This window comes from Scardinius erythrophthalmus (assembly GCF_964197995.2).
Source record: "Scardinius erythrophthalmus genome assembly, chromosome: 2".
Lineage (NCBI taxonomy): Eukaryota > Metazoa > Chordata > Actinopteri > Cypriniformes > Leuciscidae > Scardinius > Scardinius erythrophthalmus.
In genome coordinates, this window is record NC_138222.1 from 59,808,485 (window position 1) to 59,827,245 (window position 18,761).

The 18,761-nt window shown below is 37.4% G+C and overlaps 1 protein-coding gene across 1 annotated transcript in view; it reads left to right on the forward strand.

The window, feature by feature from the left end:
- The window catches only part of LOC308705341 (Fc receptor-like protein 5), a gene marked incomplete at its 5' end in the record, with an annotated part of 36,715 nt that extends 18,254 nt beyond the window's left edge, over positions 1–18,461 (forward strand). Inside the window, 8 exons of the mRNA XM_081390298.1 lie at positions 3,673–3,936; positions 13,334–13,609; positions 13,708–14,061; positions 14,137–14,415; positions 14,504–14,767; positions 15,483–15,740; positions 18,071–18,181; positions 18,343–18,461. Coding sequence (XP_081246424.1) covers positions 3,673–3,936; positions 13,334–13,609; positions 13,708–14,061; positions 14,137–14,415; positions 14,504–14,767; positions 15,483–15,740; positions 18,071–18,181; positions 18,343–18,401 — 1,865 coding nt within the window. The 3' untranslated portion in view covers positions 18,402–18,461. The remainder of the gene's footprint in view (positions 1–3,672; positions 3,937–13,333; positions 13,610–13,707; positions 14,062–14,136; positions 14,416–14,503; positions 14,768–15,482; positions 15,741–18,070; positions 18,182–18,342) is intronic.
- Between the last annotated feature and the right edge of the window lie 300 nt (positions 18,462–18,761).

The window sequence follows — 18,761 nt, forward strand, 5'->3', positions numbered from 1 at the left end:
TGTCATATTATACTAACAGAATATGGCAAGAGTGAGGGTCAGTAAGACAGATAGAGGTCTGATTCAGCCAGATGTTTATGAAATGGCGTTCACATTTAAATCAGCTGATTTCTGTCTCACCATTTTTTTACACTCAATCTGTTTCCATTTACCCTAGTCACATTTAGGTTTTAGCCATACCTTATAGCTTTTCCACCTCCACCTATGAATTTGCAGGGTTTCCATCCTGATGTTTTTATGCAGTTTGGATTTATGCATAAAAACAGCTTGATGGAAACATGACTATTGTTATATTATGTTGAGAATTTATATTATGGTCATTTAATTTAATTTTCATATTGTTCATGATGAAAACACATTTTATAAAATAGATTGACTTAGCCAATAAAAAAAAAATATTTTAAACAATTCAAGTTTGTACTGTTGGGTTATTTGAAACATTGATGAAACTGAAATTTAAAATGAAAATTTAAATTAACATTTTTTTGCGAATATAATGGCCAAAATATGTTTGCAGTTACATGTTAACAATGTCATATACTCAGGTATATTTAGGCTAATAAAAAAAAACCAAAAAAACAAGAGTAACACAAAAAATCTTGCTTGTATATTGTTGTGTTACTTTTGACCCACCTGTGTGTTACTTTCGTCCCAGCTGACGGGGTCGAAAGTAACATGAGCAGTCTTAAGTTCAAAGTGAAATTATACTGAAGTCCTTCTACATTTTTACAAAATACCACCTGGTATTGATGGACCACACTTGTAAGTGTCTGACCACAGCAAAAATATATCTCTGTCTAAAATATCATCTTTTCAAATTATGTTTTTCTGAAAAATGGTACTTTCACCCCTGCTCTCCCCTACGTGTGAAATATGCGCGAATCAGCGCGATAAATCCTCGTGCCGGGTTGCGCCTATGGACGATATCATGTAGCCTATCCAGAGATATTGTCAAAACAAGCATCAGCTATTAATATCAAGAAGATTTAGCATTTCCAATTTATATGTTAAATTATTAGTAGGCTAGTATTGTTGTATTATTATTATTATTATTATTATTATTAGGGAAGGCCTAGGCTATTAAAGTGATAGGCTATAATTAAATTGCCACGCAACAATTTCATAGAGCATCACCGCATAACCAACGCGCTGTGAGGATAAGGCCGGTGACACACTGGCTGCGTGGCGTGAGCGTGGCGTTTCTGTTGCGTGTCAGCTGCGTGGCGTACGTGTGCGTGGCGTTTTCCATGTCTTTGCACACCAGAAGCGTGTCTGAGGCGGCGCTGCTGCTGCTAGGTGACATATGATAAGCCTCATTGGTGATATATTTGACATATGGGGAGAGAGTTGTGGAAGGCCTATACTTCATGTTAAACATAAATATATATAGCAGCAAAGACAACGTCGGCAGTGTTGACGGCAATATAGGCTATAGAATATTTCGTTCTGTATTGACAGGTGCAGTATTTGAAAATCAATAATATTTTTTTTAAATTGCATTTATATTTGCATTTATGTCAAACCCTAGACACTTTCAAACATCAAAATGACATTTATTAACATGTATTCGTGTCAAAATGTCATATAAACATCTTTTCCTATTCAATTTTGCTTGGAAACGCTTCCAAGACGCTTGCGTGTCGCATGAAAAATAGGCGTCGGTTCTATTTCTAGCATGCACGCGTTTTCCGCGCGGCTCGAGCCGCGCCTGAGACGCGCGTGTCACGCATGCAGTGTGCAAGCTCTAACCTGTTAACATGGAAGCCGAAATAAAAACGGACACGCCACGCAGCTGAGACGCTTACGCCACGCATCCAGTGTGTCACCGGCCTAATAAAATATTACATAGAAGCTTACTTCTCCTCATTAAAAATTGTCTAAAACATTTAGGTCGATTACAATTAATTATAGGCTACATATAATTAATTATTAACAGTCTATAATATGTCCGAACACTGCAATAATTCATCAATGAAAATTAAAAACAGCTTTATTTCAAAAACATTTTTTAACAATTAAAGAGGCAAAGTGTACATCGCAGGTGGCTTGGAAGAAGTGGGTAATGGTTAATCCATTTTGCAACACCAACTGGAGGTAAGCAACAGTAATTTGTAGCTTTGAACTACAGAACTTAAAGAAAAACTGTTTTCGCGCAGGCGCAGTGAGGGAAAAACACTGAGTTTAGGGCAATCGGTTCGTAGCTCTGCTTCAACTTCACGAGGAGTGACCAAAATTTCTAACATGCCAGAAATTCATCCGACCATCCGATTGCCGGTCGTGAGAGGTTAATCGCCTCTCGTTTCCCCCTGTACACTGTACGAGCACTGCACGACAAACGATCGCACGACAAAGCTGAAAATCGGCCCGACCCGAAAAAGAGTCGCACGAGTCAGAATTCGGCTCAAAATCGGACGAAAATCGCACAGTGTATGTCCGCCTTTACTAGAGTCACGTGATCGACGACAAATGAAGCCTCACTTTCTGTCCAATCACGTGCGCATTTCGCTTTGGGTGTCAGAAGGCTCCAGATCTGTTTGTCCAGATCTTATTTAACGAGTCATTGTTCATCTGCCAGAGCTTCTAACACAGGCTTCTGGCTGCTTTATTTTAAATAAGCACAAGATGGCGCTGTTCTCAACACTCTCGAAGCTTTGAGTCTTTTCCCAGAACAGTCAGGGGAAAGCGTCAGTAATTCACGAGGCTTCATTTCCCCATCCCTAGTCCATACAAACAAACACAACAAGGCAGGGAACACGGGCACAAGAGTAATTCATGGAACAGGCAAGAGACATGAAACAAGGGAGAATGCTCAGAGCTGCAGTGTGACACTAAACAAGACTTCACAGATAATGAATGAGAAAAACAGGCTTATATGGGTTGAGCTAAACAAGATAATGAGACACAGGGGAATGTGGTAATGCATGAAGAGTGCGGGCAGTGAGTTATGGGAAGTGTAGTTTGTGAGGGAATGACAGTAGTCTGATGTGGAGTGCGTTCTGGTGGCTCTCAAGGGCACTCCAGCTGGCGACCGTTACAGTTACTTTTGACAATGTTTGCCTTTATTCTCATTTTTAATAAAATTATACCTTTTGATAGTCATTATGTGTGTATAAAGTGATTTAATAATGTCCAAGATTACTGGTTTTATTTTCAAACTATTCTGGGTTAATCTTAATCCTGTAATGTTGTATTTTTACTCCAAAATTTTGGTTAAAAACATTTAACCCAATCAGCTGCCAATCTTTTCAACCCAGCATTTTGTACTGTACAATTTAACTGTATGCTACATTGTCACATGACCTCATCACTTTGCATGTTTAAGTGTAATTTTTTTACACTCTTAAATTATGTAAGATTTGTAAATGTTGTACAAGCTGCAATTCTGTGACACGCAAATAGAAAATAACATACATGTATTATAGACCATATCAGTTTACATGTATGACACACTTTACCCAGTCTTTCAGTTTATACGTTTATCAGTATATAGTCTATCAATAATTACAAACAATTTTAATGTAATCAATACAAACTTCCAACAAACTAGATTCAAACTTTCATTTTTAATACAGTGTTTGTCTCATAAGGAGGTTTTGAGTTCATAAACACTAACATTGATCATGAGACTGATGCTGTTTTAATCTATATTTACTCATATGTGTATTAATACAGTGAAACCTGTAGTGACGGTGAAGCCATATCAGCGTGTGTTCAGAGGAGAGAGAGTCACTCTCACATGTGACATACAGGGAGGAAGAAAAATTCAGTGGAGATACAGCTGGATTAGAGATGGATACACTTTCTATCCATATACAACATCAACAGCAGAGTTCAGTTTCACAGCTGGTGTGTCTCGCAGTGGTGAATACAGTTGTAGAGGAGAGAGATCAGGCTCACACACAGACTTCAGTGATGCTCTTACACTGACTGTATCAGGTGAGTCTTCATATTCACATCTGTTTAATGATCATTTAAAATCCATATTTCAACACTTATGATCTTCTGTATCAGCCACATCTGTTCTTATAAGCAATTCACTTTTAGTCATGATTGTCTTCAGATGTCTTGTGTGTGTTGCACATTTTTATCAGGATATTTTTTTTAAAACATCATGTAAATTGTGACTTTCCAGTGTTATTGGCGTCTCCATCTTTGAGATTGACTTTAGTCACTGTCGCTATGGTTACAGGAGATATTTACTGATATAAAAGATGAGTTTTGTGCTGAAGTCAGAGAGAATGACGAGACTCACAGATAATGATGTTAAATGAGTTCATGAAGTCTTCAGATAGTCTGATGAAGTTGATTCAGACTCAGTATCTCCTCATATGAGCTTGTAGTTGGAGATCTTCATCTCTCCTTCAGGAGCTTCATTCTGCTTTCTATGGCGAGTCAGAGGTGTTTGTCTGAGATCGTGATGGAGCCAGAGCCTCAAAACAACTGACATGACAAAACTAATGACAGTCCAACAGCAAAACACAACTAATACTGGGAAATATGAGATAAAATCATCTATAAACTATATAGTGTGAGAAATGTCAGTCTGCCCCGACTCAGCTTCCACTTCAAGATATGTATTAGAATATGTTTCTTCCCTAAAAGAGCTTAATTATCATAGAGACGATTCCTCCTGAACTCAGTAATATGTAAACACCACCGGAGTGAAACTCGATCACTTCTAGTGTGAAACGGCAGTGTGACGTCGAGAATAATCCTGTGTTCAGAAGATACATGAAGGATACATGGAGTTCCCGTCTCAAACAATATCAGAGATGTGGGAACGGAAGACTTTCACTTTCATTGTTATCCTCAATTTACTTTTAAGACAAAACTTCATTTACATGTAGAGCTGGATGTGAGTGGTATAAAGACAGTGTAATATTACAGACGTCTGATCATTACACTGTAAACAGAGACACTCTCACTATCAGAGGAGCTACTGAGTCTGATCAGGGTCAGTACTGGTGTAAAGGACAGAGAGATGGAAGACCAAAATCATCAACATCAAGCTCTGCTGTTTATCTCTCTGTGAAGGGTGAGTTCAACATCATTGTCCTCTTAAACTCTCTCTCCTATGATCACTGTAATGAAGGTGGACTGGTTCTTTAGGTTTGGTCATCGCTATGGTGTGTCGGTAAGAACACAGAGATAGGATCCACATTTAAATTACTTTAATGACCATCAAGTTCACTGGTTACATTAGTGTGGGTGGTCATTAGCATGTGCACTTGTGTGTGTGTGTGTTTTAGTCATTGACACACACAACTCTGGCAGGAATGATGGAAAAACAACACACGAACCATCTCTCTTTGATAGAGCGAAAACAAAACTAAAAAGTTCTGCACACAGTCACTCACCAATGCTGTGGTTTGATTGGCTGTCCGTTCGCATGATTGGGACATGATCACTACAGTATATAGGCTTGTCCTGTATATTTGATGAATGAATAATAGTGGTATCCTCCTCTTCTACAATCACACATGCAATCAAGAGACTGCGGTTTTGCTCAGAATGGAAAACATGCAGTCTGGATATGAATATCATTTAATTTAGTTAATGTGTTACATAGAAAACAGATGTTTTGTCTGCATTATGTGCACATTTAAGCTCCGACAGAAATACTCTTTTGTTGATTATTTCAGCCGCACGTGTGTTATATATTATTAGAAGTGTTTAAGGAGAAATGTAAGATTCAAATCTGAAAATCTCGATTAACTTCAGTGTTCAAAATACAAACAACCACTTGCCTTCTCATCTTTTTTTCTTTTATTTATCTGCACACAGAATTGTGATTGCTTAGTCGTTTCTGCTAATATTTAACATCTATAACCAGTAACAGTAAAGTGACAGAGACTGTTCCAGAAAGCAGGTTTAACTTACCGTCCCATAAACCCTGAACTCTAAAGCTTTCTCTCTCGTGGTTATGGGCTCCAGAAAGGCCGCTGTGAGTAAGTTCAGTCACTCAGAGCTCATGGTGAACAACACACACACATTCTCAATCTCACAGATCATCAAATCCTGGAGTCACCGGCTGTGTCTCATCTCGAAGGCTGAATCCTCCGGAGGTCACATTTATCTGCCGCAAACGTCATGAGGATCTTCATCTCAGTAAACTGACCATTACATTCCCATGAGGAAACTACAACAATTTACACTTCACTAGCAATAACGCTCAGTTTTATATGGAGACTGTCCTGAAATAAGACGTTCTTTATGATGTATGCGGCCGATAAATGTGACGTCAAGAGGACGCAGCTTCGACATGAATCTTTAAAACTTTTTTGATTATTAAAAACTATTAAGAAGAATATTACTGTGAACAATAATTGTATTGTTTTTTATGTTTACAGTAAATTACAAAAGAAAGATTGACTGAACTAAAAAAAAAGGATCTTTTCAGAGTGCATTATCTATATCCTCCAGACATATACAAAGTTCTGTCATGAAACTCTAGATGGCGCAGGCTAATAGGTCCTTTACTCGCCTGTTCATAATCACATCGTTATCTATAGGCCGCAGCTGATTGGTTCCTGCCGTATCAGTAGCCAATGAGCTCGCTGCTCAACTTTCAAATACTTTGATAGCATTGCTTTCAGAAATTCAACATATAAGATAGATAAGTGCATAGGTTTTTATGCTATATCACTATGTGTTTTGTGTAATCTGCTTCATCAATTCCTTAAACTAACCATTCACAATATTTAAATCTTGTGTCATGTCAAGAGTCCTGATTTAATGCTTAGAGTGAATTACTAGCAGCTAGAGAATATGCTTTTTACATTTATGCAGCAGCAGTCAATATAAGGATACAGAGACAAGCTTGCAGGAACTCTTTAAAGTGAGACAGGCTTTTGTTTATTCGCATATCTAACAGAGCTACAGCAATTCCTAATATTTGTACAGCAGCAACATGTATAACAAATCAGATTGCAATGTTAGCAAATATTAGCAGACGTTACGGTTAATTAGACACTGAATTCGCTAATTATTAAGTATTTGCTTCACAGCAGGAGTATAAATAGGAGACTCATTGCCGTTTGGACCGCTCATTGATGTAGCGGCCCCTTCTGAGATCGCACGGCCTGAGATGAGTTTTGCTCTCACGGCTATATGTCATTCATTGAGTAACTTGTGTTTATGCTGTGGTGAGGACAGACAGTCAGTGCAGGCTGCGAAGTTCAGGAGTGACAGAATGTGGGTTTCACTCTCAAATTGTGTTGTTGACAACCATTGTATGGGACAGATATGAAATCCCAAGTAGTAACGCATTAGCAATGTAACTCATGTACAATAGATATTAGCCCGACGTCCCAGGGCTATTGTGTTTTTCGGGCTACCAAAATGCATAACCAGCCTGCCCGACAGACCATCTCAAATAGTGTAATCAAATTCCTCTCATTATTCACATTATTGACTAGTTATTTTAAGGAAAAATATGACTGCGCAAGTTTTTGATAATGCTGATTTATCCACAGCGCAATTTCTCATGAATCGGCGTGTCTGTTTTAAGAGAAACGCATGATCAATAAAACAAATAAGCTCCACTTTCACATGAATGCTTTACTTTGCGTGCCAGAATGTTTGAATCCACGTGCTAACACACTATCACTGTAAAGCTGCTTTGAAACAAAAAAAAAAATCTGTATTGTAAAAAGCGCTAAATAAATAAAGGTGACTTGACCATCATAAATTCTGCTATATAAACAGCATTGTTAAGCATATTTGAATAAGTATAAGTGGCAAAGCCATGTTATAGTCTGCGCCAACGGTGGCTTTATCCACCTGTGAAGCCGAGTATATGGCACTAGCTGCCACTACTCAAGAGAGTATGTATCTTGTACAGCTACTTAAAGGAATTGATAGTAGTAACCAGCATGTACCAGTCAAGATATATGAGGACAACCAGGGGGCGATAGCTTTGTCTAAGAACCCAGTACGCAGACAGAGATGTAAACACGTTGATATAAAATATCACTTTGTACGGTCTGCACACACAGAAGGCAAAAATATCTATAGAATATTGCCCTACTGCGAACATGATAGCTGATGTCCTTACCAAGCCGGTGGCAAGGGCTAAGTTTGAGAACTTCAAGAGGTATTTGTTTGGAGAATAATGTGAACTGGCAGGTGTTTTTATTTTTGAGAGGTTTTTAGATTACTGCCAGTATACCAAATGTTTTATTTTTGTTTGCCACTATAGAATGCTATAAACATGTCTTTGAGTGGGAGTGTTAAGCATATTTGAATAAGTATGTGGCAAAGCCATGTTATAGTCTGTGCAGTGACGTCATTGAAGTGTGCGTGCCCCGCGCACTGTGTATGTTATGAGCATGCGCATAATAAAGTGTTGATGCTGTGAGTTCAAGAGACGATGGTGGTCTATCTGATTTTTCTCCCGTGAATAAATTAATCACTTTTGTGACAGTGATACGTGAGTGACTGCTGCAGAGATGTCTAACGCAACAAGCATAAAATAATTAGAGCACCATTTAATTGTCTCAAAAACGTCTGGTGTTATTATTATTATTATTTATTGCTACACTTCAATATGTGAATTATTCCATCAGAAAATGAACACTTTTATCGTTGTCAAGCTTTAAAGTCTGCGTGAACCGGAAGTTGCAAACGACTTTTCTTCAGTGTTGTGACGTGTTTCCCAGTGAAACGGAATATTGAACAGAGGGCAGGGTTTTACTCTAGCGCTCCTCCTCTCCATCTTTGCTCATAACAGACTAACGGTTTGAGGGGAGTGGTTAAGCGTTTCCCAACCCAAGTCCTCAAACCTACGTCATAAGGGAAGGTCCTCCAATGCAGAGGGGAGGGGCATTTTCAGATTTTGATTAAAGATTACGAAGCCAAAAAAATTGTTTGTGTGGATTGACTGGCATGGATGAATTGTTCACCACAAAACGATCAATTTAGGCAAACAAAGTAAGTATGGTCAATTTTGATTTCATGTGGACTTTAAAACAACAAAGCTGCTCGCTCTGCTTTATGGCTGCTATAGATCTGACCTGCCACAAGGTGACACTGTTTTCAAAACTCCTGATGCTTAGAATCTTGTACTGGAACAATCAGAGTAAAGTGTCAAAGCTTCAAAGAGTCATTATTTATCCATCCAGCTGCAAGTTCTGCCGTTTGGGGAAGACAACTGGTGCTTCCACCCCTTGTAAAGCAGTGCCGTTCTCACTTAATGTATTGTTGCTGAGTGACAGAGATTGCGTGCGCAGCGGAGAACATTGTGATCTTAAAATGTGGCGTTCAGAGCACCGGGGTTGCTTGTACAAAGATCTCCTCACTGAGAATCCAGAACAACTCTCTCATATCTTGTTGTTGGTGAAATTAATGCTGACACTAAGTCCGTCGACAGCCATCTGAGAGAGAGGATTTTCCTGCATGAACCGAGTGTAAACATCATATCGTACTTCTCTAGTCTGAAACACTGAATGATCTTATGCAACTCTCCATAAATGTTTTTTATTTATTTATTTATAAAGGGACCATGTACAATTTTACAAATTAACATACATGTTTCCATTTCATGCATTGTAACGGATTTAGCCAGAGGCTAATTTTCAGTTTCAGTTTGTTTTTATTTGATAGGGACAAAGCATGTTAATGAACATTTGCACAAAATACACAATGTAAACAAGCCGAATTATAGCAACATTGCTAATTTACGTCCGCAGTCCCTAGGCAGGTACACACAAAGACAAATACTCAGCACACAACACTACAAACAAAATAACTCAAAATTATGTTTTTTAATAAATTGAATTTTACAGTGATGAAATGAGAGGTTTTTTTTTAGCCAACACTTTTATCGCCTTCTTATAAAGTGTTTCTATTAACTTTAGATTTGTGTCACCTGTGAATGATCAACTATTGAAACAATACTGTATGTGAACAAATCATTGAATATAAATACAACCTTGCAGCACCAACTGTCAAGAATGGCCTAATGTACTTACAATTCTTTAAATTAAATTTTACAATATTAGACAACTTTTTTTTACATAGCTTTTAAATTAAGAGTAAAATCCAAAGTAACCCCAAGATACGTAAACTCTTTAACAACTTCAAGCTCCTCCCCTCTCAGAAATACATTTGAATGTGTCAACTCTACTAACTGTTTTGAAAACATCAGAGACACAGTTTTTGTGTGTGTGTGTGTGTGTGTGTGTGTGTGTGTGTGTGTGTGTGTGTGTGTGTGTGTGTGTGTGTGTGTGTGTGTGTGTGTGTGTGTGTGTGTGTGTGTGTGTGTGTGTGTGTGTGTGTGTGTGTGTGTTCAATACTAAACCTGTCCTGGTAAGCCAATCCTGTATATTGGTCATAGCAGAAGTCAAAGTAATCGAGGCTTTTTCAAAATTCTTAGCATACAATTGAACACTTACATCTTTACATACTCCAGGTAAATCATTGATATAAAGTGAAAACAGAATTGGGCCTAAAATAGAACCTTGTGGAACCCCCTTTGGGTCAAGCAATGTAAGGAAAAATTTATACCATCAATACATACACATCGTTTCCTATTTAAAATATAAGATTTTATCCAAAGTATTGCTTCCTCTGAAAATGTTTAATTTGTTAGTTTAGATAAAAGCACCTGATGGTCAACAGTGTCAAATGCATTTTTTAGATTTTAAAAGACAGCACCAACACACGCATTCTTACCTAATAAGCATTTCACTTTCTCAACAAACAAACAGTTTGCTGAATCCGTAGTCCCCAGATAGGTCAACACTAACATAAAATTACACATACTACATATGTGTTCACATACAGTACAATAGAAACATACACACACATACTATCCGGGCCACAAAAAATAACGAAAGAAAGAAAGAAAGAAAGAAAGAAAGAAAGAAAGAAAGAAAGAAAGAAAGAAAGAAAGAAAGAAAGAAAGAAAGAAAGAAAGAAAGAAAGAAAGAAAGAAAGAAAGAAAGAAAGGAAGAAAGTGCACTTGTAATGACACATCAAGGATGTTAAGAGGCTAAAAGCAGGTTTAAAACTTGCCCCATTGAAGTCAACAGGGTGCAATTTTTAAAAAGAGGATAACAAGTGTAGGCAACACAGATTTTTGTCGTTGTTCTCTGTACTGACAGCACTCCAAATTTACAAAAAAATGAGCTCAATGTTAAAATTGACCAGAGTTCTCCTTTAAGAAATGTAGCCTTTACCTAAGGTTACTGCGACTAAGCATAGTGGACATGAGTAAATGTTCATGAGAAAATGTATAGCTTTATTACTTTATTTACCAACTTTCAACAACACTTTTCAAGGCTGATGTTTTCATTTACTCGTGTGTGTTTCAGGCTCGGTTCAGCTAATACATGTCCATTATTCACCCGTTGTCCAAATGACTCCATATTTACAACAAGGAGTATAGAGGATTTGACTATGTCGATTATTAAACGATGTTAAATCATCATACTATTTGCTCAGTTGGTTATGGGAGGTTTCGTTTCTCATCTCTATTAGCCTACAGCGTGTAGCCGGCGCACATAGTCACAGGCCAATAGAGTTAACCCTCTGAGCCCGAAGAACAATGCCTTAAAAATCTTTAAGTTTCATTATAAGTTTCATTCACTTTCCTGCGCATTTGGAAGATGACACACTACACTGGTGAGGAAGCTCTTCAATAGTCCTGGATAGTGACGTAGAGATTGCATTTTCCTCAGAATAAGAGAGCGGGACTTTGAATAACAAATTGATCCAGCCGTGGATGCAATTTTGGATGAGCAAGATTGTATTTATATTTCTTGGACTTTTTCTAGACTTCTCTTTGAATATATTTTTAAAATTCAATTTATTCCTGTGATGTAAATGATTACTCCAGTCTTCAGTTTCACATGATCCTTCAGAAATGTCTTATTATGAATGCTGAAAACAGGGTTCGCTGATGAATAGAATGTTCAAAAGAACAGTATTTATCTGAAATAGAAATCTATTGTAACATTATTCACTACCGTTCAAATGTTTGGGCTCAGTAAGAGTTTAGTTTTTTGCTGTTGTTGTTGTTGTTGTTTTTTAAAAGGAATGTATACTTTTATTCAACAAGGTTGCCTTATATTGATTAAAAGTTACAGTAAAGAAGATACTGTGGAGTATCAAAAAGAGGCGGTACTCCACAGAACGCGACTTGACGCTGATTGGACTATATCCCGAGGCAAGAACAACAGTGATGGCTAGCGTAACTCTAGTTGAATGCGAATGTGATTGAAAAAGTCCCTTTCACACTTTGGTGGTGCATCGCCCAATCGCCCAAATGAAGAAACCGCCCCTGCTTCCAAGCATTCTTGAACAACACCTCAGTCAATCAACTCAGTCATTGAATGACACTCTGTGAATGACTTTTTTTTTTTCTCCGCAGAAAACAGCTAAAGCTAACAAATCATCCACAATCCCTCTCCAAACACGTTCAGATTCACCTGACATTTTTGTGTCACTCGAACCCGTCTTCAAACTCCCGCTGTAATGACGTATAATTTCTCTCACTGTCCAATGAGTGACAGTGAGTGTTACATTTACAAGTGGGAGACGTTGGCTCCAGATTGAGGCGAAAGCTGATTGATTGCTCCCACGTGTGTATTGTCCAATGCCATTTTTTAACTTGATTGACAAATGGATAAAGAAAAGCTTTTGGCAAATAGAGAGAGAAAAGGTTTGCCAAATGCTTTTTTTAAAAGCGATTTAACATGTGCATTTAAAATGATTTATTAATGTACCTTTTTTATTGTTTTATTAATCTACGTTTAAAAACATGAATTAAATAAACTATTTTAAATTTGACTATTTATTCATACATTTAAAATGTTTTTTTTTTTTAATTGTTTTATGGTTTTTATTAAAATACATTTAAAAACACGAATCAAATAAACAACTTTAAAAATGTCTATTAATTTGTCCATTTAAAAGTGATTTATTTATATACATTTTTATGTTTGAAATATTAAACTGATAAATTGATTCTTATAAAACTCCTGGTCCTCCATAGTTTTGTACCTGATTATGATTTACAGTTACTTAAACAATAGATTTAAGATATATTTTATCTGACACTCACACAAAAGTTGTGAAAATGAAAATTGTCATAGTTTAATCTCACATACCCTCTCTTTCTACAAAATCTGTTTGTCTTTCTTCATTAGTCAAAACTGAAATTTTTTTTTAATGTAGTTCATATTCATATCTGTTTAATGCTACTATAAAATCCATATTTCAGCACTTATTCTCTTCTGTATGAACTGTTGCAGACAAAAACTCAATGATTTGTGTAACGCAGGTGAACTCTGACTCTTGAGGATCTGAATCTGTTGTTGTTCTCCTGCAGATCTAGAGCCGAAGCCTGAACTCACATCAGATCCTGCAGGAGCTGCACTGACTGGACACACAGTGACTTTGACCTGTCGCATGAATCCATCCACTGGAAACTGGGACTCTTACTGGTACAAACACACACTGAACCCTGAGACAGAGAAGACAGAAACAAACTACAGCCTGAAGATTGATTCAGAGTCTGATGGAGGCCAGTACTGGTGTAGAGCTGGAAGAGGGAAACCAGTCTATTACACACAAGACAGTGATGCACTGTGGGTAAATGTTACAGGTGAGAGAGACTGTAGTGTGTGATGCAACAAATACAGATCAGAGACAATATCTACACAACTTCTGAAACTATAAATGCAATAATCTGTGTTTGTACAGTGAGTCCTAAAGCTGTGCTGACGGTACGACCTGATGAACGAGTGTTTAGAGGAGAAACAGTCACTCTCAGATGTGATATAAAGTGGGGAGGAGACACTGAGTGGACATACAGATGGGAAATACAGGGAACCAACAACTGGGACAGAAACTCTGCCAATCGATGTCCAGAACAAGACTGCTGCACCAGTGGAGCTGATGAACAGACACACAGAAAGGCTGTCAGTCGGTGCTCAACACAAGAGTTGAACATCAGCAAAGTTGAATATTTTCACAGTGGTAATTACAGCTGTAGAGGAGAGAGATCAGACTCACAGAAATCAAACACCAGTGATGCTGTTACACTGACTGTCTCAGGTGAGTGTGTGTTTGTTGTGATCAGCTTCTCCATCAGTTTCTCTACGGCTCTGTAACTCGTGATGTTTTGTTCAGCTGAAGCTCAGGCATCAGTGCGAGTGTCTCCACAGCCGTGGCTGACTGAAGGAGAATCAGTGACTCTGACCTGTGAGGTTTCAGGCTCCTCTAAAGGCTGGACGTTCAGCTGGTTCAGAGATCATGATCATCTGTCAGACAGCAGCAGAGGAGCTGGAGGATCTTACACTCTCAGTCCTGCTGCTCTACAGCACACAGGAGTTTATACGTGCAGAGCAGAAAGAGGACGACCAGCCTATTACACACACACCAGCAGCTCACAGACACTGTGGATCACTGGTGAGGGTTTATGCTTGTGCTCATCCGGATCTGTGTTTCACTGCAGTCTCTGTGCTGTCAGTTTTGATGGAGATTTTCCTCTTTTCAGGAGTTTCTGCTTCAGTGTCTCTGGTCATCAATCCCAGCAGAAGTCAACACTTCTCATCTGACTCTCTCTCTCTGAGCTGTGAGGATCAGAGTAACTCTGCTGGATGGACAGTGAGAAGATACACAGTCAAAGACACACAAACTTGTGCAAAACAAACAGGATCTCGATGTGTAATCGACTCTCTCAGCACATCTGACACTGGAGTGTACTGGTGTGAGTCTGAATCTGGAGAGAAACGCCATCCTCGAAACATCACTGTACATAGTGAGTCCAATCACACTTACAACTAAGATAATAAATAACAATCTGTTCAGATTAAAAATTATTATATTTGACAATTCAGTCATGTGATTATGCATTAAACTAACTGAAAATATCAGATTTTTTTCTTCACTCAGCACATTGAATATCAAGATTTCAACTCTATAATAAAATAAAATAAAATAAAATACACTACATTATCATTAAGTATTGGATTAATATATATATATATATATATATATAAAATAACCCTTATGTTATAATAACCCTTTTCTATGTGAATATAATGTAATTTATTCCTGTGATCAAAGCTGAATTCTCAGCATCATTACTCCAGTCTTCAGTGTCACATGATCCTTCAGAAATCATTCTAATATGATGATTTGATGCTCAAGAAGCATTTATGATTATTATCAATGTTGAAAACAGTTGTGCTGCTTCATATTTATGTGGAAAACATTTATTTCTTCTTTGATGAGAAAGTTTGAAGAACATAATTTATTTGAAATACAAATATTTTGTAACATTATAAATGTCTTTTTTTAAATCAATGCGTCACATTTGATAATGCATCCTCGCTGAATAAAAGTATCAGTTTCTCAGATTAACAGTAGTGAACATTTTGACCCTCCAGATCTTATTAATAATTGAAGTATGGCTCTGATTAATACAGCCTGTATCGTCACTACATCTGTTGATGTATTTCTTGTGTTTGTAGACGGTGAGGTGATTCTGGAGAGTTCTGTTGATCCTGTGATTGAGGGAGAGACTCTGACTCTACACTGTTTACATCGATCTACAAACTCCCCGATCCTCAGCGCTGATTTCTATAAAGACGGATCACTGATCCAGAATCAGACGACAGGAGAGATGAGCATCACTACTGTCTCAAAGTCACATGAGGGTTTCTACTACTGTAAAACAGAGAGAGGACAGTCACTCCACAGCTGGATCTCAGTCAGTGAAGTCTTTAACGGTGAGATGATTTAATGAGAAACGCCACACCATTATTATATACTATTATATATTATAGTCTCTGGCTCATATTTCTGCTGGAGCAAACTCAGTTATTGACATCAGTGGTTATTGTTTCACATAAACGAAAGCATAACCATCAAATCACATGCAAAATATATGCTTGTCATGTACTGGTCGGAGACACGAAGGTTGAGGATCCAAACACAGTATTTATTAGTGATGTTACGTTCTGTGCCGAGGCTTCGGAGTGTGTGTCGAGAAATCCCGGGAGCTTTCAGTGAAGCTCGTATCGAGGCTTGTGTCGCTTTAGACCAATGACATCATTGATGACTGGTTCAGGAAGCGGTTCGAATCATGGTGCAATATTTTGACAGATATATAAACTCTTGGTTTAAACCCAGCCACTTTCATAATATTAATATTGCCCCTTATGCATATTATGACCAAATAATTGATTCACACACATTTTATAGCCCGATTTATGTAAACCCAATACGTTTATTACACAGCTATGTTATACAATCATTATACACCAACAGTAAATGCACATTATATTCATATAAATAGATTAGTCTATGTGGAAATGTATTATTTTTTATATAAAAAAAATGAAAAAATCCCACCGTTATTTCTTAACCGGCACAAAATACAGTATCACAGACAGGGCAGGACTTAGGGGACCCGAAACTCTCCAAACTCTCCTACAAATGACCTCAACTAGAACAGCATATGCTTGAGTTTCTTAGAACAATTAAGATGCAACATGCCTAGCATAGCCAAAGTTTAGATGTAATATTACATAGTCGTTATATAATACAATAAAATACAGGATGTGCTCTTTCTCTGTTGAGAGAAGATCAAAACCCTGAAATAACAGAGCAATAAAGCCGGAGATAGTATTATAAAAATGTATTATCATATCTGCATCCTCCTCTTATGTTAGATTCTTAAATTCAATAAATTTAATAAATTAAATAAAATAAAAATATATATATATATATACAATGTATGGGTACAATCTAATTAAATGACTATCAACAAAATCCATAGATGGATTTTGCATAAATTATATTAAGAGATTAATAATTTAAATATAACACTTTTTTTTAAAATGTATAAATATTAAAATTATTGGAAAAATGAAATAACTGTAGTAGGCTACTATGAAATTATTAAATTACACCCACCAGTAGGTGGCGACAAATGAGTGAGTCACGATCACAAATTAATCAGAAGAAGGATAAACTTATTGAATCACGTCTGCTCATTATTATAATTACCAGTTAATGCAGTTTGATTATGGCCTCTAAGATCGCAGTCGGAAACTATTAGCCCCGGCTGGCCCGTTTGTAGCCCTCGCTCGTACTGGCTCGTATACAAATCAAACAAACATAAACTGGCAGGGTATATGGGCTGCAGTCCAGTCAAGCTCAATGATAAGTTTGGCCTTGATCACAGATCACATTGTTCAAGCTCAAACCGGTGCGCAATGTTTTCCTACAGTTTCCGGGTTGAACGACATGTTTCGGTGTGCAACGGGGTTTGAGATACGTTTTCTCTTGTTTGGTGGGTGTGTCCTGCAGCTCGGTATACGCAACAATTGAAGATATTAGAAGACATGTTTGTCTTTTCATCCTGAAATGCGAGGCAAATGTTGGATCACAATAATTAGGAACCACAGTTTCCACAAATCCCTTCAATCGATTGGGATGTTCTCTTTTATTCTGGGCATCAAGGGCAGTGACTGTATCATTGAGTGTATTTTGCAGTATTAAACATATTTATACCGATTTCATCAGGCACTGAAAATTCTTCAAAAAGAACACAATGGCCTTCTCAGCTGCCGTAGTTGCAACTCTTGCGTCATCAGAACAGGGTGTTCAACACACCACCGTTTCCATTTAAAAAACGTTTTGCAACTTTTTGTCAGGGCTGATTGTGCTCATATGCGGTCAGTGTCAAACATACATTTTTGTTCTGAAGAGAATGATTTATTTTCTCACCCCTGAAACATTAACTTTCTTGGAACATAAAACAAGTTATTTGGAAAAATGTATCTGTGTTTTTGTCCATACAATGAAAATGAAAGAATCCTTCAAAATATATTTTATGTTCCACACAAGAAAGAAATTCAAACAGGTTTGAACAAAATGAAGGTCAGTCAATTTTAGCAGAATATTATTTTTAAAATGAACTATTCCTTTAATACAGAGCTCTGAAAGGGAAATGGTGGTGGAATAATAAAAGACAGGAAAAATATTGCAAAGCTTTTATATTCACTCACAAAACTTTGTTGCTCAATAATGTTCTTGTGTTTCTGTTTTTCAGCGTCACGTTCAGGTCAGATTTCTGTCCTCAAAATCCTCAGTTCTCTTCTGGCAGTTTCTCCGTATCTGCTAGCGACAGTCGTGCTGCTTTACAAATGTTACAGAGCGAGAGGTAAAACTTCTGTCTGACACACACACACACACTCACTCACTCACTCACTTTCTCTCTCTCTCTCTCTCTCTCTCGCTCTCTAAAATAAAAAAGTGAAAAGAATCTAATAACATAAGACATGTTCGTTTAAATACTGAAAATATTTTTTGTGTATTTCACAGTTTCAACTGCTGAAGACCAAAGTCAGTTCACCGTAGCAGAGGAAGAAACTTCAATCTGATATTAACCAGTTTAAAAAGACTCGTACTGTTATTTCTGTCAACATATGGTTTGAAAATACTGTAGTTGGTTCTTCTTTTATAGACTTTAAATGTGTAATATAATTGCGGGGATGCGAGGGGCGAGGGGCGAGGGGCGGCGGGCGGGGGTAATATATATAAAATAGTATATAGAATAAAGAAATAATATCATCAACACCACCAATCACAACAAACATTCCCAGAGAACACTCGTTTTAATAGATAGAGCTTACAGTAGGCCTGTATTTTTGACAGAACATAGTGATTCATGCTATTGTAATTTATTGTGGAATGTATTTGTGATACAAACAATGGCTATTGAGGTATTTTTACAGGCAAAA